The 24,420-nt window shown below is 47.3% G+C and overlaps 2 protein-coding genes across 10 annotated transcripts in view; both read left to right on the forward strand.

Annotated features, from left to right (window-relative positions):
- Positions 1-6,349: 6,349 nt before the first annotated feature.
- asap1a (ArfGAP with SH3 domain, ankyrin repeat and PH domain 1a) lies at positions 6,350-21,686 on the forward strand. 6 transcript variants are annotated; one of them, XM_037084870.1, is made up of 30 exons: positions 6,350-6,684; positions 7,788-7,860; positions 8,059-8,189; positions 8,291-8,365; positions 8,524-8,573; positions 9,000-9,129; positions 10,251-10,336; positions 10,419-10,494; positions 10,573-10,659; positions 11,311-11,319; positions 11,872-11,972; positions 12,066-12,135; positions 13,594-13,681; positions 13,775-13,823; positions 13,928-14,091; positions 14,571-14,704; positions 14,945-15,030; positions 15,106-15,292; positions 15,710-15,795; positions 15,883-15,998; positions 16,218-16,285; positions 16,475-16,582; positions 16,660-16,897; positions 17,170-17,352; positions 17,436-17,499; positions 17,573-17,637; positions 17,734-18,227; positions 18,313-18,435; positions 18,515-18,660; positions 18,826-21,686. In XM_037084870.1, the coding sequence occupies exons 1-29, from the start codon at positions 6,556-6,558 to the stop codon at positions 18,638-18,640; spliced, it is 3,396 nt and encodes a 1,131-aa protein (XP_036940765.1). In that variant the 5' UTR covers positions 6,350-6,555; the 3' UTR covers positions 18,641-18,660; positions 18,826-21,686. The 6 variants fall into 6 exon arrangements, with proteins under 6 accessions (XP_036940765.1, XP_036940766.1, XP_036940768.1 ...); XM_037084871.1 differs by having other exon boundaries at positions 17,170-17,346; XM_037084873.1 differs by having other exon boundaries at positions 13,952-14,091.
- A 1,289-nt stretch (positions 21,687-22,975) lies between these two features.
- ubtfl (upstream binding transcription factor, like) overlaps positions 22,976-24,420 on the forward strand; it is a 12,196-nt gene continuing 10,751 nt past the window's right edge. The window contains exon 1 of one of the 4 annotated variants that reach the window (XM_037084539.1): positions 22,976-23,803. The gene's annotated coding sequence lies outside the window, so the exon portion shown is untranslated. The remainder of the gene's footprint in view (positions 23,804-24,420) is intronic. The other 3 variants (XM_037084540.1, XM_037084538.1, XM_037084541.1) reach the window with 3 other exon arrangements.

Below are 24,420 nucleotides of genomic sequence, written 5' to 3' on the forward strand. Positions count from 1 at the left end.
AGCTTTTAGCTGCATTTACCGCCACCTACTGGACTGGAGTGTGGAACATGAGACGGTCAGAACTAAAAAATAAAAAATAAAGTTATTTCATCAAAACACTCAGCCCCTATTTGTTGTACTCCCTAATAAATTCCTTAAAGTCAATTCCAGCTTTTCTTTTGTCAGCATTTGGATCACTTCCTGTCGTTCATCCCTGTACTTACTGCACTCTAGCAATACATGTTGGACTGTTTCCAGTTGTGTACATTGTGAACAAAGACCTGTTGGATGTTTCCCTATTTTACTGAGTGTGTGTTTGAGTCCCGTGTGTCCTATTCTGAGACGAGTTAAGATCATTTCTTCCTAGTTCCTAGTTTTCCTAGTTTTGTACTGTTGTCCATGTCAGTATTTATTGTGGTGTTGTTTTTGGTTGTTTCCAGTAATTGCGTACCTGTTGCTGGAGTGTAGAATTTCCAGGGAGGTATTACTGACTTTGGTACTGTGCTACTAATGTTTAATCCTGTTAAACTTATCTTTTGAGCCATTTCTTTGCTGACCCGCCCAAAACCTTTACCTTTAATTTCCCTGTGTTCCCAACACTCCTGCAGGAGAGCCCTTGTTGGATGCAATGCCCCATGTCCTTCCAAACTGACCCAATATGCCAGCACGACCTGATCCCTTCTATTTCCCAGCGGGAAACATTTTTCCTCCTATACCTATCTTCTCTAGTTTACTGAGTAGTCCCTCCCTCCATAGTGTAGCAGATGATTTTTCTTCATTAAAAAATACTGAAACTACCATCTCTTTGTTTGCTTGTGCTTTCCTAATTTCTGACTCTAAACAAAGTACTGAGTCCATTGTGTTCCTACCTTTACCAAATCCACTTTGATGCGCAGATATCAGATTTTTGCTCTCTACATGATGTGTTAGCCTCTGTGTTACCATCACTTGTTGGGTCTGAAGGAACTTTGCCAGGTTTAAGTATTGGTACTATGACTGATTGCTTCCAAGCAGATGGAATTTTGCCTGTTTCCCATATTAAGCTGAACATCTTCAATCTTGCTGTGAGTGAAGTGTCCTTCATATTTGCCAGCATTTTATAGCAGATGCCATCTTTCCCTGGTGATGTTTGCCTTGCATTTGTTATTGCCCTTCTTAGTTCTAGCATAAATGGTAAGTCTGCGTCCCACCCTGTGTTGGCTCGTCTTTCTGTCACTCCTGGATGCTGCATGAGGGTATTATCTCTACTCTGTTTTGCCTCTGCTGATGAATCTTCACAAATGTGTTTGCCAAAAGTTCTGCTTTTTCCACATTGCTAATTGCTTTATTGTTACTGCTACATAGTACTGGTAATATTTGATCTTGATTCCATTCACCTTCCTAATCATCCCCCAAACCTCTGCCAGTGCTGTCGCTCTCCCAATTTTACTACAATATTTCCTTCAGTACACTTTGCTGTTTTTACTGTTTTGCGGACTACTGCTCGAGCTCTTTTGTACTGAACCAAGGTTTCTAAGTTATGTTGCTTTTTCAGTTGCTTAAATGCTTTTTATCCCACCATGTTACATTCTTTCTGCTATTCTTTCCTGTACTTTTTGGAATTGTTTCCTGTGCTGCTTGGATAATAGCTGCACTTACTTTTTGGTTTATCTTGTCAACATCTGTGATTCTTTCTTTAAATATTTCCTCGTATTTGATTTTGCTCTTCTCTGCAAATGCCTTCCAATCTGAATTCTCTAATTTACATCTTGTGATACTTAATTCTTTATTCCTTTGCACCTTTATTCCGACTTCAGTTACAATTGGGTAGTGATCACTACCAAGTGGAGAAAGGTTCTTTACTTCCCCCACACTTATGCCTGCTATATCATCGGATACCATTGTTAGAGCTATTACACTTTCTGTGTTGTTCACACTATTATGTCTTGTGCCTTTACCATTATTAACCTTTCAAGCCCCAAGCTAATTTTCTAGGGTTAGGGTTAAAGGGTTAATACACACCAGACCATTATCTTCAATAAATTCCTCTACTACCAACCCATTTACATCAGTGCTTTTGCTACACCAGAGTGTACTATGTGCATTAAAGTCCCCACACCATACAATTTTCCCTCATGTCTGCCCACCTATGTCATTTAATATACCAGGTGTTAATCTGTTACAAGGGTTATAGTAGTTTATTGTTGTGACAGTATCATCTCCTGTCCAACTTTTGATACATATTGATTCCGGCTCCTCCCCCATGCTGTTCAAATTATAATTTATTCCACTTTGTATAAATGTAGCAACTCCTCCACCTTTCCCCCCTTCTCTATCCCTGTATAATAAAATCCTATTGTGGTTTTAACCAAGTTTCCTGCTCACAGACTATATGAAGTTTGTTTTGTAGTTCAAATATACATCTCTTAAATTCTTGTCCATTGGCTATAAGGCTTCTGTCATTCCATTGCAGAACAGTTCTGACCATGATGAACCACCAGCCCATTCCTGTGAATTGGGTCCACTTAGCATCTCCTCTACTGCTTCCCAGTGCAACCCTTATAATAACATCAGTCCAAGATATTTCTCAGCTGACCTCACAATGATTTGAATCTTTTCTGTTTTCCTATCTGTCTGTGCAGATTAATTACATCAACCATAAAGGGTATGAACTTGTTTGTCCCCACAATCAGTGTATCCTCTTTAACTCTGTGACATCCTTTACATGGCTCTACATGTTTTTTTTCTCTGCACTCACTCTCACCTCCTTGCCTGATGCTTGTTTAGCTGCATCTGCATATGTAACCTCCTGCGTGGTCTTAATCTGCTGTACCTCTGTTGCGTTTTTACTGGCTTTGCATCCACGATATGCCGAGCTATGCTCTCCCCCACAATTTCCCATATTCATGCTCTCCTGCACATCTTCCACACCTCTGTTTGCCTTTACAGATTGCTGCTACATGGCCATGTTTTTGACATTTATAACTCTTCAGTGATGGAGGGACATAGGGTCTGACTTCATAGCTGATGTGTCCTATGAATACTCACAGCTTTGTCTCATTGATCTTTATCATAACAGACAAACTTTTTTTCCCCCATTTCTAGTTATTTTTAGATGTTTTGCCTCGATCACTTTGGCTCCCATCACATTCTCTCTCACTTGTTGTTCGGTGATAGCTGTCGGTATCTCCAAGATGACTCCCCATACGATCATTTTGCCCTCAAACAGCGAGCATTGTACTCTCTTTACGTCAATTTTGCACAGTCTGTTTGCCTTCCCTTGTTGAGCACTATCCCTGCATACCATTAGCAACAACCCATTCTGCAGCACTTTTGCACTTTTAATCTCACCCAGCATTCTGTTTATTATCTCTGTTAGCTGAATTGGATTCCACTGACCAAACGATGCACCGTCTTTGGTGAGTTTAATGATAACTTTATACTCTTCTCTCTCTCTCTTGTCATTGTCGCTGCCCTTTGTTCACTGTCAGTGTTTTCTGAGTTTGATATATTTCATTGTTGCATTTGTTTTTTCCATTTACATCTATTACTGATTCCATAGTAATCCAAACCTCACTTCCTGATCCATCACTTCCTTCTGCCGTCTCTTGCACATTCACAGTCCAGCTCGTGCCACTACCACCTCGTCTCAGCACTTCCTGCTTCAGCTCCTCCGTCTTCTTTCTCTGTTCTTCTTCTTCTTCTTCTTCTTTTCTTCTTCTCCAGTCTTCTTTCTATGTTCTTCTTCTTCTTTTCTTCTTCTCCAGTCTTCTTTCTCTTCTTCTGCAAGCAGCCCAAAGGTTTCTGTATCGTGCAGATATCTGCTGGTAACCCAGCACTGGTGCTGTTGTGCAGTCCAGTGGTACCGGGCTGGACCACAGCTCTTCCTTTTGAATCTGGGGGCTGTGGACATCGTGGGGCTGCTGCTAGTCTATGCTGAGGTCCTAAAGAGCTGGTGGATGCTAAGGCATGTTGGAGAAGGGGGAGGGGCCAGGACTGTGGGTATGGGAGGAGCCTATCTTCCACAACCCTTTCATCCAACTTGACAGCATCTGCTCTGGAACCCAGCAGCTGCTTCGTGAGGGCTGGAATTGTGACACTGGGCCACCTGAGACGGACGGGCGGACGGGCTGGAAGACAGCAACTGTCAGAGGAGTCAGGGGTTAAATCTCTGAGACTTCTGGAGAGGCTGAGAGGGAGGTGCTTCAGTCAGGCGAGGAGGAGGAGCCTCCACTTCTTCCGGTACTGCGGTTGGCGGCAGGTCCAGAGGCAGTAACAGACTGGGAACAAAAAACGGCCCTGGCATTTTCACCCACCAACTTTTGACGCACGTAAAGAACACACACTGCTGATAGCCCCAGTGATGGTGAACATAAACTCCCATGCTATAACAACTGCACCAGAAAAATGCACAACCCCAGTGCACAAAACAAATTAATAAATCATCAGAGCCAGAGGGGCGGCTGTAGATGGCTGTAGCAGCGGGTAGAGCAGGTCGACTAGTGATCAGAAGGTCACTGGTTCAAATCTCAGTTCCGGGCAGTGCTGAAGTGTCTAAGTGTCCTTGAGCAAGATACTGAACCCCACATTGCTCACTAGCGAGGGCCCTGCGATGAGCTGGCGACTTATCCAGGGAGCACCCTGCCCTCGCCCTGAGACAAGGCTGGGATTGGCTCCAGCAGCTACACCCCGCAACCCCATGGAAAGGGATAAGCGGTGACAATGACATGACATGACATGAGAGCCAGCCGCTCCATAATAAAAACGTGTCTCACCATCATGCAGTTATCCATGTCTACCTCTTCGTCCTCGTCTTACTCATATTCCTCACTGTCCTGTCTTTCTCCCTGGTGTGCTGGCTCAGCTGTGTTGCGGCTTCTCTGGCATCTGCCCAAATTCTAGATTACCAGTCCGTCACTGTCCAGAGGGTTGGACCCTCTGCCTCTCTGAGCCCTGAGGGTGTGAGCTGGAAAGAGTTGAAGGCAACGCAGTAGGGTTAGAGAAAGGCATCAGGGTGGAAGGCAGAGGTGTTTGGGTCTGAAGCGGATCGTGGCGTGGGGAGGGCTGTGTGTTCTGTAACGGGCCTGAGTCAGAACATCATGGGTTCGGTGCTCTCTGAGGGGCTTCACAGGGGCCCAGGGATTCTGCTCGGACCGAGCGGAGATCTGCTAATGAAGGTTCTGTTTGGCTGGGCTAAACTGGCTACTTAGCTCACGAGGTGTAATGGGTCGCAGGGTTTGGGGCTGATGGACCCTGAGGTTCTGTTCTTCTATTGTTAAGGACCCTTATGTGTGTAGATGGGCTGAACGGGGCTGAAGCAGTCCTTGTTTATGAGAAGGGTCTGTAACAGGGTGTGTGTGTGTGTGTGTGTGTGTGTGTGTGTGTGTGTAGTGCTGCGATGAATACATAGACATGTTTTAATAAAGGTGGTTAAAAGTAAAGGACAGTCTTCTTCTTCTTCTTCTTCTTCTTCTTCTTCTTCTTCTTCTTCTTCTTCTTCGTCTCATGCTTCTCTCGTTCTAAATGGCAGCTTGGTGTAGAGAGCATACCTCCACCCAGTGTCCAGGAGTGTGAAGGTGACTCTTCTGTTCCCCTCATACATTGATCTGATTTTATCATCATGATGACATCACCGTGTAACAGGAAGTCGTTTTATATTAATATGAGTATAACACAGATTCTTCTGATCACTCTGATCAATGATTGTTTATTTTGAATAAATCTAATTAATATTCATGTCTGATGATGATGAGGATGCTTCCTCTTCACACAATTAGCCTGCGGTATCAAGCATGCGCACTCCACCTAAATCAGCCAGCTGATCCTGAAGGAGAGTCAAGATACAGGAAGTCACCGGATGTGGTATGGTTTCTCTTTCAAATTAAAAGACCTGTTCTGAAAATACACACCTGAAGAGTCAGGAGTAAGTGGTAATGGGGTTTATGTTTTAGATTAAAATAAAATCAGACGTTATTAAATTCTCTTGTCAGCTTTCTCTCGATTTGATTAAACCAAAGTTCGGTGCTGCAGCTGCTGTGATGCCTTCAGGTACACGGTTGATTAGACTTTAAACAACTCTATGTTTTTACATCCTGACATCTCTCTAAAACATTAATGTATAAAATACCAACCTGTGGGTCCAGTACAGAACCATGTGGGACTCCACAGGTGTGATGAAGATTCAAGTTAACACCACCTGTCCTCAACTCATTAAATTATCTTTATATACATATATGTATAAATTGTATCATTTTGATACAAACAACTTTTTATTTCGTAACGTTGATTTTGATAAAATATAAAACTTTAAACAGATGAAGTGTCACGCTGCAGACGTGATGACCTGGAGTTTGCTCATCTGCTTTTATTTTGAAGGTCCCTGCCGGGGTGACGTTGTTCTCGGTGTGTGAATTGACAGCAGGTCGAAGGAGGAGAGACAGCAGGAATGAATCATCAGGAGGAGACAGACAGACAGTCAGAGGACATCTGATCTGATCTCAGACCAGCTGCAGTAAACATCTGCACAGCGGGTCCGTGAACGCACCACCAGGACTCTCTCTCCGTGTCTCGGTGTTTTTCTGCCGGTCTGAGGTGTGAATGATGCCGGACCAGATCTCAGTGTGTGAGTTCCTGTCCGAGACCACCGAGGACTACAACTCCCCCACCACGTCCAGCTTCACCACCCGGCTGCAGAGCTGCAGGAACACCGTCAGCATCCTGGAAGAGGTAGCTGCCTCTGCTTCTGCCTGTCTGCCTGCCTGCCTGTCTGTCTGTCTGTCTGTCTGTCTGCCTGCCTGCCTGTCTGCCTGCCTGCCTGTCTGTCTGTCTGACTGTCTGCCTGCCTGTCTGTCTGTCTCAGACCTTAACCTGACCTCCGTCCCTGTGTCGGCCTGTGCAGCCCCGTCATGTTTGGAGGATGGAGAACACAATTAGCTGAACTCGTTTCTGCTCATTGAACGCGTCATGTTAACCTCCCGCTCACACACATTCAGAGTTTGATGAATGAAATCAGTCTGTTGTCCTCGAACACGTCGGTGACTTCTGACTAATTAGATCCTGGCTGGTAATTGGTCGGCTGCTCTCTGCCGCCCTCCGCAGTGTGTTTGACTCAGTGACACTGCGGGAAAAACACGCGAGCTGATGCTCAAAGTTGACATGTCCGTGAAGCGCGCGCTGCCTGATGGGTAACATGAACCCCGAACTGGAGCATCGATCACACCGGAACGGAAATGTTCGAGTCACGGCTGTGTGTTCGTGCGTTGTGTCAGATTGTCAATAAAACCTTAAAGTGCGAGTTTTCTGAAAGGAGTTTGGTTGAAGGGTTTGTCTGTAGCAGACAGCGTCACCCTGCAGCTGCATTCAGACCAGATGTGATTATTGATCAGAAACGATTATTGATCTCCATCAGGCCGATTAATATTTACATTTATTAGACTCCTCTGTCCAAAGTCCCTGCTGGAAAAACCAGCACAGACCAGCACCAAAACACAACGTGCTGGTCCTGGTGGTGACCAGCACGCTGCGTTTCAGTGACTCACTGATGGTGGCGGCTGCCGTGCAAGGACAGCACACCAGGAGCAGTTTGCCCAAGGACACTTTGGCATGCAGACCAGGGGAATTGACCCAGCGACCTTCTGATAACAAGACATTTGATAATTGATAACTAATCAATAAATCAATGAATTGTTGCAGTAATCATTATTGATCTCTTTTAGGCTGATCAGTAATAATCACTGATGACTGACCTTTATCCAGCTGGTCTGTAATAATCACTGATTATTAATCAACTCTATTGATTGATTCCTTCCTTCCTTCCTTCCTTCCTCCAGGCTCTGGATCAGGACCGCTCATCGCTGCAGAAGGTGAAGAAGTCTGTTAAATCGATCTACAGCTCAGGAACAGGTACAGCTCTGATCCTGTCACAACTCAGTCAGCACAGAAGAAATCTGTTACTGTAACTGTCGCTGAAGTTTCTCTTTATCTGATGCCATCATCATCTTGATCGATTGAGAAAATTATCAGGAGATCAACTGATCATTAAAAAAATCATTGATTGATGATGGCGATGATGATGATGATGATGATGTCATTGTGGAGCAGAGCATGCTGGGAACCAGGAGAGCTTCAGTCAGGCTCTGGAGCGACTGGGAGGAAACAACCCTGAACTCGGAGCAGCCTTCGTTAAGTTTTCCTGCCTTGTTAAAGACCTCGCCTCTCTGCTCAAAAACCTGGTCAGTCACGTGCTGAACCATCAATCAACTCATCAATCCATCAATACGTTCAGCTGTAGTAAAATGTGTGTGTGTGTGTGTGTGTGTGTGTGTTCGTTCAGCTGCAGAGTTTGAGTCATAATGTCGTCTTCACTCTGGACTCACTGCTGAAGGGAGACCTGAAAGGAGTCAAAGGGGTCAGAATTTTATTTTATCATTGTTTATTGTTTTATTTCATTTTTTTTCTGTATATTTCCCTTCTATATTAATATTAATATGATATATTAATTTATTTTGTATCTGCTCTCAGGTGACGAGCTGAAGTTTGATCAGTATTTGTTTCTCTTTGTTTCAGGATCTGAAGAAGCCATTTGATAAAGCCTGGAAGGACTACGAGACCAAGCTGTGAGTCTGAACAGATTTTATTGTGTCATTGTTTTTTGAGAAGAGTGATCATCCTCACACAGTGAAATAACAAAGGATCTCTGAGGGCTAGCAGCACAGCTGTCAGATGGAGGTTAATGATGTTTGGACACCAAGCTGATGGAGGCTGATGGACGCTGATGGAGGCTGATGGACGCTGATGGAGGCTGATGGACGCTGATGGAGGCCTCCTCAACACCAGGGGGCCCCCGACAAAGATGAACTGAAGAAGAATATACATTTTCAGATGTTTTTAAGATATAAAAATCTAAAAGAATCTCATAGCTAACTTTTCCTACAGACACATAACTGACCACATGTAAGAAGGTAAACGTCTTGCGCCTGAGCTGAGCATGAGGACAGGTGGGGATCACCAGGTGTCATTAAATCACCTGTTTCTGTTTTCAGCTCAAAGATCGAGAAGGAGAAGAGAGAACACGCTAAACAACACGGGATGATCCGGACGGAGATCACTGGAGCTGAGGTTGCAGAAGAGATGGAGAAAGAGAGGCGGCTGTTCCAGCTGCAGATGTGTGAGGTACGGTCCTGACTGCCCCCACAGGCTGCAGGGGTCAGTCACTTCATTCAAGATTCAAGATTCAAGATTCAAGAGTTTTTATTATCATTGGACATTCACATGTCAATCAATGAAATTTTCTTTGCAACCCCCGTGCATAAGGTAATAAAGTAGTAAAAATATAGAAGAGCATGCAATAAAAATAGAAATATTTATAAATATAATAAGAAAAGAGGAAGAGAGTATGTACATAAGAACTGTAGTATATACATATGTTATGTATACGATTGGTGCGGTTGGGTGGTAATATATACATTAACAGTAAGGTACCGTTAATTAGTCCGTTGGACATAAAAAAAGTGCAGTGTGCGTTCAGCAGCTTAGTCTATTGTCCTGCAGTGCAGGGGGTGATAGCTTTGACAGCTCTTGGAAAGAAGCTGTCCCTCAGTCTGTTGGTGGTGGTGCGGATATTCCTGTACCGCTTTCCTGATGGAAGCGGTACGAACAGTCTGTGGCCCGGGTGGCTGGGGTCCGTGGCGATGGCTCTTGCTCTCCTCTTGACTCGGTCTCCATATATAGAGTCCAAGTCAGGGAGGGGGCAGCCCACGATGCCCTGTGCAGTTTTAACCACCCGTGCCAGTTGTTTCCTCTCCTGTGCCGTGCAGCTGCCATACCACACGGTCACACTGAGGCAGAGGATGCTTTCTATTGTCGCTCTGTAGAAGTTCACGAGCAGACGAGAGGAGAGTCCAGCCCGTTTCAGTTTCCTGAGGAAGAAGAGCCTTTGTTGGGCCTTCTTCACCAGGCGGCAGGTGTTCAGGGACCAGGAGAGATCAGATGTGATGTGGAGGCCCAGGAACTTGATGTTGTCCACACGCTCCACCACTTCTCCGTCCATGAGGAGGGGGGCGTGCTCAGTCTTCCTGGACCTCCTGAAGTCCACGATGACCACCTTGGTCTTTCCTGTGTTCAGCACCAAGTTGTTGGCTGAACACCACTGTGTGAGCTGGTGTACCTCCTCTCTGTAGTGGGTCTCGTTGTTCTCTGAGATGAGGCCCACTACTGTAGTGTACATCCAACGCTCTGTGATTGATTGATTGATTGATTGACTGATTGATTGATTGACTCTGTGTGTTTGACAGTATCTGATCAAAGTCAATGAGATAAAGACAAAGAAGGGCGTGGACCTGCTGCAGAACCTCATCAAGTATTACCATGCTCAGTGCAGGTACGAGCTGGCACTCAACAGGAGCTTTACAGCTCAGTGTTTTATTTTGAAAACTCACTGAACTTCCTGTTTCCTGGTTCAGTTTTTTTCAGGATGGTTTGAAAACAGCCGACAAACTGAAGCAGTACATCGAGAAGCTGGCAGCCGACCTGTTCAATGTAGGACCCTCAAATGTTCTAGTAAGGAGTCAGTACACTCAGGTGAGGCAACAGGTGTGACCTCTGCTGTCTCCACAGATCAAACAGAGTCAGGATGAAGAGAAGAAGCAGCTGACGACTCTCAGAGATCTCATCAAGAGCTGCTTACAGCTGGACCAGAGGGAGGTACTAAACATGGGGGGTGGGGCTAACATATGCAGGTTCTAAACATTTGGGGCGTGGCCAATAGGTGCAGGGACTAAATACAGGGGGCGTAGCTAACATGTACAGGTACTAAACATGAGGGGTGGGGCTATCAGATGCAGGTATTAAACATTAGGGGGCGTGACTGACAGATGCAGGGACTGCATATACAGGCGTGGCTAACAGGTGCACTTTCTAAGCGCAGGGGGCGGAGCTAACCAATGCAGGGACTAAATATATGGGCGTGGTTAACATATGCAGGTTCTAAACGCAGGGGGTGGGGCTAACAGATGCAGGGGCTAAACACAGGGGGCGGGGCCAACATATGCAGGTTCTAAACGCAGGGGGCGGGGCTAACAGATGCAGGTTCTAAACGCAGGGGGCGGGGCTAACAGATGCAGGTTCTAAACGCAGGGGGCGGGGCTAACAGATGCAGGTACTAAACACGGGAAATTGATTAAAGTTGCAGAAGTCATTATTGTGACGCTCTTTGATTGGCTGTTTGCTGATGAACTGCATCCTGGGATTTGTGGTTGATGTCCACAGTCAGCACCAGTCCGACTCATCTGCTGACCTCTGACCTCTCTGTCCCTCTCTCTCTCTCTCTCTCTCGCTCGCCCTCTCTGAGTGAAGTCCAGGAGAGTAAGTCTGTAAATTAGAACGACTCTTCATCATCGTCATCGTGTTTCTGACTGCAGTTTGTCTTGTTCATCTTCAATCTGGAAATATCACATGACTGTAGAGGGAACAAAATAGAGCTGCAACTATTCATTGATTCACTGTTAGTTCATTTATTAGTTATCAGTTATCAAATGATGTGGCGGCTCAGGGGTAGAGCCAGCATCTTATTCTAATAAGGTCGCTCGTTTGATTCCCCTGGTCTGCATGTCAACGTGTCCTTGGGAAAGATACTGAACCATCAGGCCACCATCAGTGTGTGAATGTATTTATGAATCACTGTCAGTCACTTTGGACTACAGTGATAAATTTAGATGTAACCGAATATCTTAACGAGATGCTGGAGGACGAAACACTGATCAACACTTCTCTAAATGTTCTGACATCACTTTAGAGAAGAACAGTCATCAGCTCTGATTTACATTTAAACACAGCTATTGTTATTATTGTACAGTTTGATGCTGCTGAACTGAGTGTGTGTGTGTGTGTGTGTGTGTGTGTGTGTGTGTGTGTCAGGACTCTCAGAGTAAACAGACTGGGTACAGTATGCACCAGCTGCAGGGAAACAAGGAGTTCGGCAGTGAGAAGAGAGGATACCTGCTGAAGAAGAGTGACGGGTATGACTGTCTGCCACACTCACCTGTACAGGTGTGGACACGCCCTCTGATTGGCTGTCAAATTTAATGTTTACTGTGTTTTGTCTCCGGCAGGCTGAGGAAGGTCTGGCAGCGCAGGAAGTGTTCAGTGAAGAGCTGCACCCTCACTATCTCTCATGCTACAGTGAGTACTACACCTCCCATCATGCACTGCACCTGGTTCATTTTTAAAATTCTGCCGCTTGAGCTCAAATTCCTGTGAGCTGGAATGGGCCAGAAACTTGAAACGTGGCCCAATGATTGGAAATGATGTGCATCAACTTTTATTAAAATATGAACCCAGTCAGCCAGATGGTGGTGCTGTAATTAAGGCTTGAAAATGCATTTTTGGGAAGGCCATGCCCCTCAAACTGTAAGTCTGATTGACTTGAAATTTGACACACAAGTCCAGCTCCATGTGCTCTACAAAAAAGCCTCTTGGACCATGAAGCTCCGCCTGCCTAGATTTTTAGCTAATTAGTATAATGTGAAAAACAGTAAAATGAATAGAACTTTAGAAAGATAGACTCTATCAACACTAAATTTGGTATACGGCTTCGGAGGGTGAAAAGACACATTTCTACCATAAATGGGTAAGATTGGTCGAAAAACATGGCCGCCAGGGACCCATGTATTTTTGCAATGGGCAGGGCTTAGAAATGATTGGCCATAACTCCCACACCCTTTGTCCATCACAAAACCTGGTGGGTAGGCTGACAACGGGACTGGGAATCTGCCTACCAAAGCATGTTGAGCTCAACCTATAGGGGGCGCTATAAATGCCATTAGCATGTAGCTGAAAACCCAATTTGGAGAAATCTGGGGCTTATCATGGCTATGTGTTGCACAGATCTTTGAGGAACATGGCGGCCAATGTCATCAACTGCGGGGGATGATGGTCAGAGTGGATGGTTTGGGGCAAAAGAGATCAGAACCCACGGATTGCCACTTGAGGCTATATTCTCTGGATGAAATTATTCAGTATGAAATAAAGCGTCAGAATCATCAGCTGATTCTGTGAACATGTATCTTCTTTAGCATCCATGATGCTCTGAGGAGCTTCACACTATCACAAAAGAAAACGAGTGGATGTGATTTATGTTTCTGCAGCAACGTCACAGACCTCATCAGGAAGCTCACAGGGGGCCTGTCTGTCTGTACATCCTGTCTGTCTGTACATCCTGGCTGTCTGTACATCCTGTCTGTCTGTACATCCTGTCTGTCTGTACATCCTGTCTGTCTGTACATCCTGGCTGTCTGTACATCCTGTCTGTCTGTACATCCTGTCTGTCTGTACATCCTGTCTGTCTGTACATCCTGGCTGTCTGTACATCCTGTCTGTCTGTACATCCTGGCTGTCTGTACATCCTGTCTGTCTGTACATCCTGGCTGTCTGTCCATCCTGTCTGTCTGTACATCCTGTCTGTCTCTGGAGGACAGATGCTGGGTTGTTCAAGGACAACCTGATATCAGAGATTCAAGGGTTGGCTGCTGTGACGCATAAAGTGAAATGTTAATATGATTATTGTTGATCATTATGTTAATGTGCACTGTGTGTGTGTGTGTGTGTGTGTGTGTGTGTGTGTGTGTGTGTGTGTGTCAGTCTAACAGACAGCCGGTCAGATTGAACCTGCTCACCTGTCAGGTGAAACCCAGTGCAGAGGACAAGAAATGCTTCGACCTCATTTCCCGTAAGTCTGACTGGATATATAGAAAAGCCAGACGTTCACACATCAACTGCTTTTCATCTTCTTCTTCTTCTTCTTCTTCTTCTTGTCCTACAGATAATCGAACGTATCACTTCCAGGCTGAAGATGAGTCAGAGTTTGTCAGGTTAAAGATTTGTCACTTGCTCTTTAATCTGCTCTTGATCATCAGCTCTCCTTTAGACTGTGAAACAACTGTGTGTGTTGTGTGTGTGTGTGTGTGTGTTACAGCTGGGTGTCTGTGCTTACCAACAGTAAGGAGGAGGCCCTGAATGTAGCGTTTCAGGGTGGAGGTCAGAGTTCAGGTGTGGAGGAGGAGGAGCTCACCAAGAGCATCATCGATGAGGTGCTGCGGTCGCCAGGCAACGACGCCTGCTGCGACTGTGGAGCCGCAGGTCAGCACACGTGTGTGTGTGTGTGTGTGTGTGTGTGTGTGTGTGTGTGTGAGATGGTGCATTTAAGGACACTCTAGCATCTGAAAGTCCAATTCCCCTCCAGCTCCAGTCAGCAGAACAGAACAGAGCCTGGAGGTCAGCTCCAGATCACTGCTGCAGTCAGGCGGATCCACTGGAGGGAAAAGAGATCACCTTTTTAATCCCACAAGTTTCAAAGTCATGATGAGACTCCAGGTGTTTATTCCTACAGAAGTTCTGGATCTGCAGAGCTGGAGGCTCTGAGCAGCTGCTCCGCCACACACACACACACACACACACACACACACACACACACACACACACACACACACACACACTAGTGGCAGAAGGTACATCTTGTGTGTTGAAGTTAAGTATTTGAGTAACTTTAGCCACTTTCTACGACTTGATAAAACTTGTCTTAATGACGTGTGTGTGTGTGTCTGTCTGTGTGTGTGTAGGTCCTCGTTGGATCTCCACTAACCTTGGTGTTCTGACCTGCATCGAGTGTTCAGGGATCCACAGAGAGATGGGAGTCCACGTGTCCCGAATCCAGAGTCTGGAACTGGACAAACTGGGAACCTCTGAACTGCTGGTGTGTGTGTGTGTGTGTGCGTGTGTGTGTGTGTGTGTGTGTGTGTGTGTGTGTGTGTGTGTGTGGTGTGTGTGTGTGAGAGTGTGTGCGCGTGTGTACGTGTGTATGTGTGTGTGTGTGTGTGTGTGTGTGTGTGTGTGTGAGAGTGTGTGTGCGTGTGTATGTGTGTGTGTGAGAGTGTGTGTATGTGTGTGTGTGTGTCTGTCTCTGTTTACGTCTCCTCTCCTGTCTTTCTGTCAGCTTGCTAAGAATGTTGGGAACTGTAGTTTTAATGACATCATGGAGGCGGGCCTGTTGTCCCTGAAGCCGACGCCCTCCAGTGACATGTGAGTTTTTCTATTGGTTCTACACACGTTCATGTTTATACATTTTGTCACGTCTCACCTGGAACTCGTCGGCAGGACGGCGAGGAAGGAGTTCATCAACGCCAAGTACATCGACCGCCAGTTTGTCAGGCGTACCATCTCCATGGCGTCCAGCGGTCTGGAAGAGGTGTGTGAAGCAGTGCAGTCCAGAGACCTGCTGTCAATCATCCAGCTGTATGCTGAGGGGGTGGAGTTACTGCAGCCCCTCCCTGAACCTGGACAGGTGGGTGGATGATACTCGTGTCAGTCAGGAGGAGTGTGTGTCTCTCTTAAATGTTGCTGGAGGGCTCCGGGAGTCTGGCTGCAGCTCGCACAGTTCTGTAGGGAGGTCCGATCTCAGGGGAAATAAGAAGCCAACCCCCATGTGGATCTCCATGAGGCTGGACTGATCCTGCAGTACAACTGTTGCTTCGTGAAGGGTTTCAGCTGTAACTGACCTCCTGGATATTAAACCGGGTTTCTGGGTCCTTGGTTCAGGGACTGAGCTGGTTCTTGTTATCCAGGAGGTGTAAAAAGCTGCAGATATCTTCAGAGGAGATCCCGACACACTTCAGGAGGTGTCAGTGGGACTACTGGGTGGGTCCGAGCTACTATTTGTGTTATTGATCGATATTGATTTGTTTTAAATGTGTTTGTTCAGGAGGCAGGAGAGACGGCATTACATCACTGTGTTCGGACAGCTGATCAGTCCTCGCTCCACCTGGTCGACTTCCTGGTTCAGAACAGGTGCGACACTCCTGACAGTGCAGGATCCAACTCAGCTGGTTGTCGCTCTGTGTTAATGTGTGTGTGTGTGTGTGTGTGTGTGTGCAGTGGTAACCTGGACGGACAGACGGACGGAGGAAACACAGCTCTGCATTACTGTTGTTTGTACAACAAACCACAGTGTGTGAAACTGCTGCTGAGAGGAAAACCTGACCTCCACATCAGTAAGAACACACACCCCTGCACACACACACGCAGACACACACACGTTCTGTGTATCTATAATCTATGTATTCTCATGTTCTATATCTTCTACATGTGTGTCCAGAACAGAAGGAGATCCAAGGCATGTTTAGCCTAGCTTAGCACAAAGGCTGGAAGCAGGGGGAAACTGTTAGCCCAGCTCATTCACTGCATTATTACAGCTGCCTGTGTCTTCTCAGCCAATCAGAGTGGAGAGACAGCGCTGGACATTGCCCGCAGACTGAAGAACGCCCAGTGCGAAGAACCGGTAAGAAACATGGCAATAACAACATGCCAGGCTGCGTTCTGATTGGCTGGCAGGTGAACCAGCTGAGTGGAGGATCAGAGACCAGTTTAATGAATTCTCAGATGTTGTAACCTCAGTATGTGCTGATCAGTGGCCCACAACAGAACCACAGTGTGTTCTTTAAGAACGTCTTGTCCGTCTGTGTCCCAGCTGGTGGAGGCAGTTTCTGGCAGGTTCAATCCACATGTTCATGTTGAATACGAATGGAACCTGAGACTGGATGAACTGGACGAGAGTGACGATGAACTTGACGATAAGGTAACACTGAGCAAACCACATGCTAATTAATCAGTGACCTGCTGCCTCTCCTCTTACCTGCGTGCCTCCTCCTGCAGCCCAGCCCGGTGAAGAGGGAGCGTTCCCTCCGTCCTCAGAGCTTCTGTCCGGCCTCCAGCGCTTCCTCTCAGGACAAGCTGTCTCTGCCGGCCTGCTTCGTTCCTCCTCACAGGGACAAACTGCGTCTCTCCTATGGGGCATTCGCCAACCCCGTCTACAGCACCTCCTCTGACAACCCTCCATCCCCCGGGCCCGACACCTCAGGACCTACACCAGCAGCCAGGAGCCAGGGGAAAGGTATGAGGACCCTGTGATGTAGACCAGCTGTTTTTAACGAGGAAGTGCCATGAGTGCTCACAGGTCCAGAGGCTTCACAAGGTTTTCAGGGCTCCAAAAGTTATTGAAGGTCCTTGACAAGATTTTGTTGTGGTTCCAAAGGTTCCTGAAGGTGGCTCAGTACATCATGAAGGAGGTTCAGTGGCTTTTGATTGTGGTCTATTGGCTTGTTAGGTGGGACCTTGTGTTGGGATTCATTGAATTATCAAATCACTGATTGGTTCCTCCTTCAGGCCCCACCACAGCCCCACCCACATCCCTTCCCCTCACCTCTCAGATTAGTGGAGGAGGAGGAAGCTGGGCAGCAGGCGGAGGAAGCTCAACCCTGAAAAAGAGACCCCCTCCCCCTCCACCTGGACACAAGCGCACCCTGTCTGACCCCCCCAGTCCAGTCCTGCAGGGACCATCAGGTAAAGGTAAAACTGCAGCAACTCGGCTACACTGCATGACCCAAACCCATCAAACGTGTGTCCAGGTGACAATCTGGTGTTTCAAACAGGAAGTGAGCAGACCCCCCCACCTGGAAGCAGGAGCAAGTTTGAGGGGATCCAGCAGCAGCAGAGGTACTTGTACACGTGAAGTACTCAGATAAAGGTGAAGTACAAACCGTGGTGACCTTTGACCTCTCCCTTCCAGTACAACCTCCAGTAACACCAAGTCGACGCTGGGGCCCAGAGTTCTTCCCAAACTGCCTCAGAAAGGTGAGGTGACCAGCTTTTATTTTGAAAGCTCAGATGTTTGATGTTCCTTCTCTGTCTGCGTTTCAACCTGTTGACTCTGGTTTTGTTTCATCTCAGTGGCGTTGAGGAAGATCGACACTGTCCACCTCCCATCTGTGGACAAGTCCATCCCTCCTCCAGACCTCCTCCACAAACCCTCCTCCTCCTCCCAGCCTGACCCCCAGAAGTCTCCTCCCTTCATTGACGCCTCCCCTAAACCCTCCCCCACCCAGGTGGACTCAACCCAACGAGCCCCATTGGCTGAGAAGCCCCAGCTGTCAGACCTTCCCCCTAAGCCTCACCTGTCCGACCTCCCACCTAAGCCCCTCCTCAGAGACCTCCCCCCAAAACCCCAGATCACAGACCTCCCGCCCAAACCCGCCCTCAGAAACAAGTCTGGCAACACTCCTGTTGCTAAGGAGACACAGGGATCCAAGATGGCGGTGTTGGCTGAGAGCCAGTCATCCAACCTGCAGGGGGAGTTGTCACCTCAGCTGGTTGCTGATGGTGATGATGAGTTACCCGCCGGCGCCACAGAGACGCCCATCCCTCTGCCGCGAAAAATCAACTCTGTGAGACAATAACGAGTTTGATCAGGTTGAATAGACAGAAAACAAGATGGCGTCCGTGCTGAGTGTTTGTCTGTGTGTTCTGCAGGTGAAGAACAAGATCCGCAGAGTGAAAACCATCTACGACTGTCAGGCCGACAACGATGACGAGCTCACCTTCACAGAAGGAGAGGTCATCATCGTCACAGGGGAGGAGGACCCAGAGTGGTGGGTAGGTAGCACTCATCTTCATCATTATCTTCGTCACAAACAAAACTGAAGCCACTGAACAGTTCTGGTCTGGTTCTAAGGGCTGTGCAGGTGTCGGCAGCTCTGAACTCGCTGGCCTCAGGTCTTCCGGTACCACAACACACAGGTGCACCAGGTCTCCTTCACAGGTCCGACTCTGCCACGGAACGGTGCTGAAAGTTGATTGATCCAGGGTCTGTGATTGAGTGTCAGTCTGGCCCCTCCTTGATTAGTCTTTAGATATCGAGGAACTGTTGCCCCCGACAACACAGCTCAGACACACACACACACACAAAACACACCTTCAAGACATTGGTGATGTACACCTGATGTGGCCGGTCTTAACCTGATCAATCAGTTGTTGTTTTCTCAGATTGGACACATCGAGGGACAGCCGGAGAGGAGAGGCGTCTTCCCCATGTCCTTCGTTCACAACCTCTGTGATTGACAGCTAGAGAGACAGGCCCCGCCCACCTGCTGACGTCACATTGATGAAAGTGGGCTGAATTAATCAAAGAAATAAACAAGCCTCAATAACTGAAAATAGACTGTAAATAGACTTTATTACTCTGCCTGACAGAGTGGAAGCAGCATGCAGACAGAGAGGTCAGAGGTCAGTAACACCTGGCCGAGCAGCTCATCACCACCAGCCAGCGACACAGAAGCACAAGACAAACGGCGTTAAGAGTAGAATGGAAGCACAACGTTAAAGAGCCCATCATCAACACAATCAATGCCCCTCTCAACCAATCCCAGCTCACATTGGGCACCTTAGAGGTACACCTGCACAGGTAACCAGTCTACCGCCAAGATTATGTCTGCTGCAGCACGAGTCCATGTCACGTTCTCCGAGTCTTCAGTCCCCATCAGAGACCGACGTCCACAACTAGTGACTGTGTGCTGGTTGACTGACCCGTGTGTCTGTCGCTTGGCAGCGAGGAGTCACTGACAGTCTGAGACCACATTGAGAAACCAACTCAGGGTCCACATCAGAGTCCCATCACATCCAGACTGAAGGTCTGTAAGGGGGCCGAGCTGGAACTGTAGAACTGTACAGAAACCGGATGAGTGGAATCAGAGTGATCAGTAGATCAATACATCGATCTGAGGTCACTGAATAAACAACACAAGAGTCCAATCAGCAGCCGTCCTGTCAGAACCAGTCCACAACAGAGGACAAGCAGCAGGTTCTGATCCACCTCTCATGAGGAGACGAGGACTAACAGTGGAGGTGAAGAAGTGTCAGTGACAGAAGTGTGTAGGTCAGGAGACACAACGACACCACAGTGACTCACAGCCACCGTGAGGCCTGGTGGTGGAACATGTTCTCAGACTCCACTCTGACGGAGGAGAAGCAGCTTCAGAAACAGGCTCCACCTCTGGTTGGATCTTTGTGGAGGAGGCTTCATCAGCAGCAGGGCCATGAGGCCAGACACCTGTCAGGAGTTGGACGAAGACGTGCAGACAGACGACCTCATCCAGCTGAACATCAGCTGGATCAGATGATCACCAGCAAGTAAAGCAAGTAAAGAGACTGACAGAGGTCCGTTGGACCCGGTCCAATGGTTCAGAGTCAGCGTGAGTGTCTCCAGTGTATGTAACACACTTCACACCTGCCACCTGTCTGTCTGCACACGTCCTCTACAGCCCACCTGTCTGTCTTATTAAATGAGAAGTCTGTTGTTTTTTGATGAGAAGATGAAGCTTCAGTGACTGAAAAAATGTTTCTATGTGGCGGACCCTGCCACATATCTAGCTTCAAACAGTGTTGTGGTACCTGGTTCTCCTCTGAGAGCAGCTGGTTGATGGAGGCAGTTTGTATTAGTACTTCATTAATATTTTAAAGATTAAAATTCTGACTTTGAATTTCTCCTTTAAAACTACATAATGCTCCTTTAAAGTTTGACTCTCCCTCATGATTCATCCAGAGAACTACAACTCCCAGAGTGCATTTCTGCAAGAAAGGACTTTACTGTTATGGAGGAGGACTGAGGGTCGCCCCTGTGAGACAGCTGCTGGTAGAACAGAGAGACATCAATCAAAGTGATTTATCATCTGTCAAATCATTTTTTTAAATCAATGACACTTGAAAACTCTGTATAAGTTTGTAGAAGTAATCTGATTTCTTTGTTTCTGATTACTCTCATGGTGGCTTTGAAATCGATTTACTTATTGATTAGGATGTGACACGATTTAAAAAGTTAAACTCTCTTTAAATGAATGAACATGAACTAATACATTAACTTGATTTATTGTTCATCAGTCTAAAACCTTTAATATACGAATCCAGTCACGTCCCATTAATGGACCCAGTTCTGTGAACGCGTCAGGTACCAGTTAAAGGACCTGTAGTTATTTTAATGAAAATCAGTTTTTATAATAATAATAATATGATAATATAATCTCGTAGTTCCTCTTCGGTCCTTGATTTGTTAGCTGATGACTTTTCAAGTAAAGAGAGTAATTAATGAACTTCTGTGATTAAATGATTCATTCATTCAGACTGTTGATGGTAACCGCTCACTTTGACTGATGAGGTGAATCTGTGATGAAGTGGACGAGTTCAGAATGAATCTGATCAGATTAAAGGAACAGTGCAACATTTCCTCCAGCTGTTCAGTCTCAGCTGGTCACATGTTGCTGCAGCGTCAGTGTGAATAATCATGTTGTGTAGAGACTTCAGCTGCATGTTGGCTTTATTTATTCTGTATTTTAAAACTCAACATAAATGATAAACAGCTGAACGATCGGCATTCATTAAATCCTGATCATTAACTAACGGTAGCAGACTGTTAAGTGGACACCGTGCACATGCTCAGTTGTTACCGTGGAGACACAAAAAACTAAAAAACACTAATGAAAATATAAAATTATGGTCAAGGCATCATTATGAGCAAGTAAAGGATGCCATGTCATGAAGGCTAACACGCTGCTAACTGCAAACAAATGCTATCATACAAAGTTAAGCATGTTAGCTACTTAGCATAGCATAATTAATTACAGGAGAAATGTATCTTACTAAGTGTTATGTTCAGTTAAATAAGACGCTAACCTGTAACATGCTACGCTAACCTGTAACATGCTATGCTAACCTCTGTCATACTACGCTAACCTGTAACATGCTATACTAAACTCTCACATGCTATGCTAACCCCTAACATGCTAGGCTAACATACCCCAATGTTGTCCGGAGGGACAGAATGAGCAGATATTAAACATGTTGTTAAAACTGAACCACTGAAAGTTTCTGCTTTTGTTTTTATGTCATTTTATTGTCTGAGTCTGAGCCGGGTCTGAGCTGAGTCTAAGCCGGGTCTGAGCTGAGTCTAAGCCGGGTCTGAGCTGAGTCTGAGCCGGGTCTGAGCTGAGTCTGAGCCGGGTCTGAGCTGAGTCTGAGCCGGGACTGAGGTGGGCCTGAGCTGGGACTGAGCCGGGTCTGAGATGGGACTGAGGTGGGTCTGAGCTGGGACTGAGCCGGGTCTAAGCTGGGTCTGAGCTGGGACTGAGGTGGGTCTGAGCTGGGACTGAGCCAGGTCTGAGCTGGGTCTGAGCTGGGACTGAGCCGGGTCTGAGCTGGGTCTGAGCTGGGACTGAGGTGGGACTGAGCCAGGTCTGAGCTGGGTCTGAGCTGGGACTGAGGTGGGACTGAGCCAGGTCTGAGCTGGGACTGAGGTGGGTCTGAGCTGGGACTGAGCCAGGTCTGAGCTGGGTCTGAGCTGGGACTGAGGTGGGTCTGGTCTCATCAAGGTTTTTGCTCCCAAACTGACGGACTTGACTTTAAAGGTGCAGGCCGTCAGAATCACAGGTGGAAACACTAAAATAATAAAATGGATCAACAGCAGAACCTTCTGATGGCGTCTGTGTGTTCTGTTGCCGAGGTGTCGACTCAGAGTGCTAACAGGCTAGCCCGGGCTTGTCCTGATCAAAGCTCCTTTGCTAACTGAGCTAACTAGCTAACAGAAGCTACAGTTAGCAGCAGTTAGCGGTTGCTCTGGTGATGTGCTGCCCTGTTTGGTGGAATTCAACAGGTGGCACCTTCAGAATCTTCTTCTTTTTATATAGTGTCAGAAACTATGAACTTCTATTATTATAGATTATTGATTTAGACCTATAAAGACCTGTCAATCATTTGCTATTGTCCAATCCTGTGGGTTGAATGTGGCTGGTGGGCGGGGCTTCCCTGTGGTTTGAATCCTTTAATTCATGTTTGTGGGAACACTTAAAGTGTCATAAATGAGTTTATCAATCAGTATTAACGATAAACGTAAAGGCACCTTAACTCATCATTCTCACACACAGATTTAGACTGAGATGGTTGATGAACTTCTTTCCTCCACTGATCAATAATTTAGTTCTGATCATCCCGACCAGCAGGTGGCGGTGGTGAGGAGGCGGACAGTAACAGGAGTCTGACTGTCACACACACACACACACACACACACACACACACACACACTGAGGGTCCAACAGCTGATTTGGAACAAAGTTCATAAACACATAGTTTGTGATATTCTGAAGAAAATGTATTTAATTGATTTATTGGTCGACTGAATATCAATAATTGATCAACACACACACACACACACACACACACACACACACACACACACACACGCACGCACACACACACACACACACACACACCTGGGGGACAGGTGTATCAGGCAGATGTGTTGGTGATCAGGGGAGCGGAGCGTGGTGAGGACACAGCCGGGGGACGGTGTGTCCTCGGCGGGCAGCGGCAGGATGCGGTCCGGGCGCGAGCTGCTGTCAGCGGCTTCACCGCCGCGACAGGCCGGGCACGAGACCTGAGCAGCCGGCGGACCTGCGGACTTTCTGCGCACTTTGCTTCGTCCTCTCGGCGTCTGGAGCAGCCGACCAGCCGCTCTCCTCCGCATCTCTGTCGGCGGCTGGTCGTCGGGTCCCCGGGCCTTCGTCCTCTGTCTCCCCGCCGGTTCAGCATCTGGACCTGGACCCGGACCAGGTTCAGGGAAGGAGGGTGTATTTACAGAGAAGGAGCCTGTCGGAGTCCATTCCTGCAGCGGCTGATTGGTGTTTTAATGTAAAGTCCCGTGAGAGGCGCCTGTGAGCGGCCCGGCTCCTGGCTGCTGCCGCGGCCGCTGTCTCTGGTTTCATCCTCCGCCTTTGTCCTCATGCTTTCCCCCGGAGTTCCTCCCCCTGCGGCGCTGGGCGGAGTTTCATACCGGACTAGACGCTCCTTTTGTCGGATTCGTTTCGACCTGACTCCCCGGGGTTTACGGCTGAAAAACACACACTTTGAAAGTCCCGAAATAACCCAAAAGAGCCCAGTGGTGTGCAGTGTGACCCCGGGTACCGGTCTGCACCTGAAGGTGAGTAGTTGGTTGTGATTTTAAACAGATTTCTGGGGTTTTCTGGTCGTTTGTCCCCGAGTCACCAGAACATTCATGGCGGCTTCGCAGTGAAGGCTTCTGGGGTAGCAGCCCGTCATCCAGCCCGCTCAGCACCGACATCCTCGGACTGGGCCGAGTATCAGAGAGAGGAGTGACAGCAGGCGGTCGTGTCGATGTTTTAACATCATTATTTTTACAACCAAACACTCAGAGGTCGAACAATTTTTCCATTTCAGCAGTTTTGCAAAATGAAGCTGTGATCCGCTGCACGTGTGGACCGGAACCTCTGCTGGCTGCTGTGGAGCGGCTCGGTTCTGTTTCTACTTTTTATTTTCACACTTTCAGTCGCAGATTTCACGTTTAACCGAACAAGGTGATCGTGATCGAGCAGCTCTGCGTGCAGCGGAAGCTACGTGGTGACTCCTGCCGGAGGACGGGCGCCATTACCGGGGCAGCTGGAGCCTGACGGCCCGCTGCTCGCACTTAATTGCGCCTCCGAACACATCCGCGCTCGGCTCGTTCAGAACTCCGTTCAAAACTCGTACAAGTGTGAGACAGTCTGCAGTCAGGTTCATTTTACCGAACCGGTGGTTTCG

Source organism: Acanthopagrus latus, chromosome 21 (assembly GCF_904848185.1).
Source record: "Acanthopagrus latus isolate v.2019 chromosome 21, fAcaLat1.1, whole genome shotgun sequence".
Taxonomy (NCBI): Eukaryota; Metazoa; Chordata; class Actinopteri; order Spariformes; family Sparidae; genus Acanthopagrus; species Acanthopagrus latus.

Bases quoted from the DNA above. Each gene is read 5' to 3' on its own strand.
- asap1a (XM_037084870.1), top strand. From the start codon at position 6,556: ATGATGCCGGACCAGATCTCAGTGTGTGAGTTCCTGTCCGAGACCACC. The intron at 8,366-8,523 runs GTCAGAATTTTA...TCTTTGTTTCAG, and splicing joins ACCTGAAAGGAGTCAAAGGG to GATCTGAAGAAGCCATTTGA. The intron at 16,898-17,169 runs GTATGAGGACCC...TTCCTCCTTCAG, and splicing joins AGCCAGGAGCCAGGGGAAAG to GCCCCACCACAGCCCCACCC.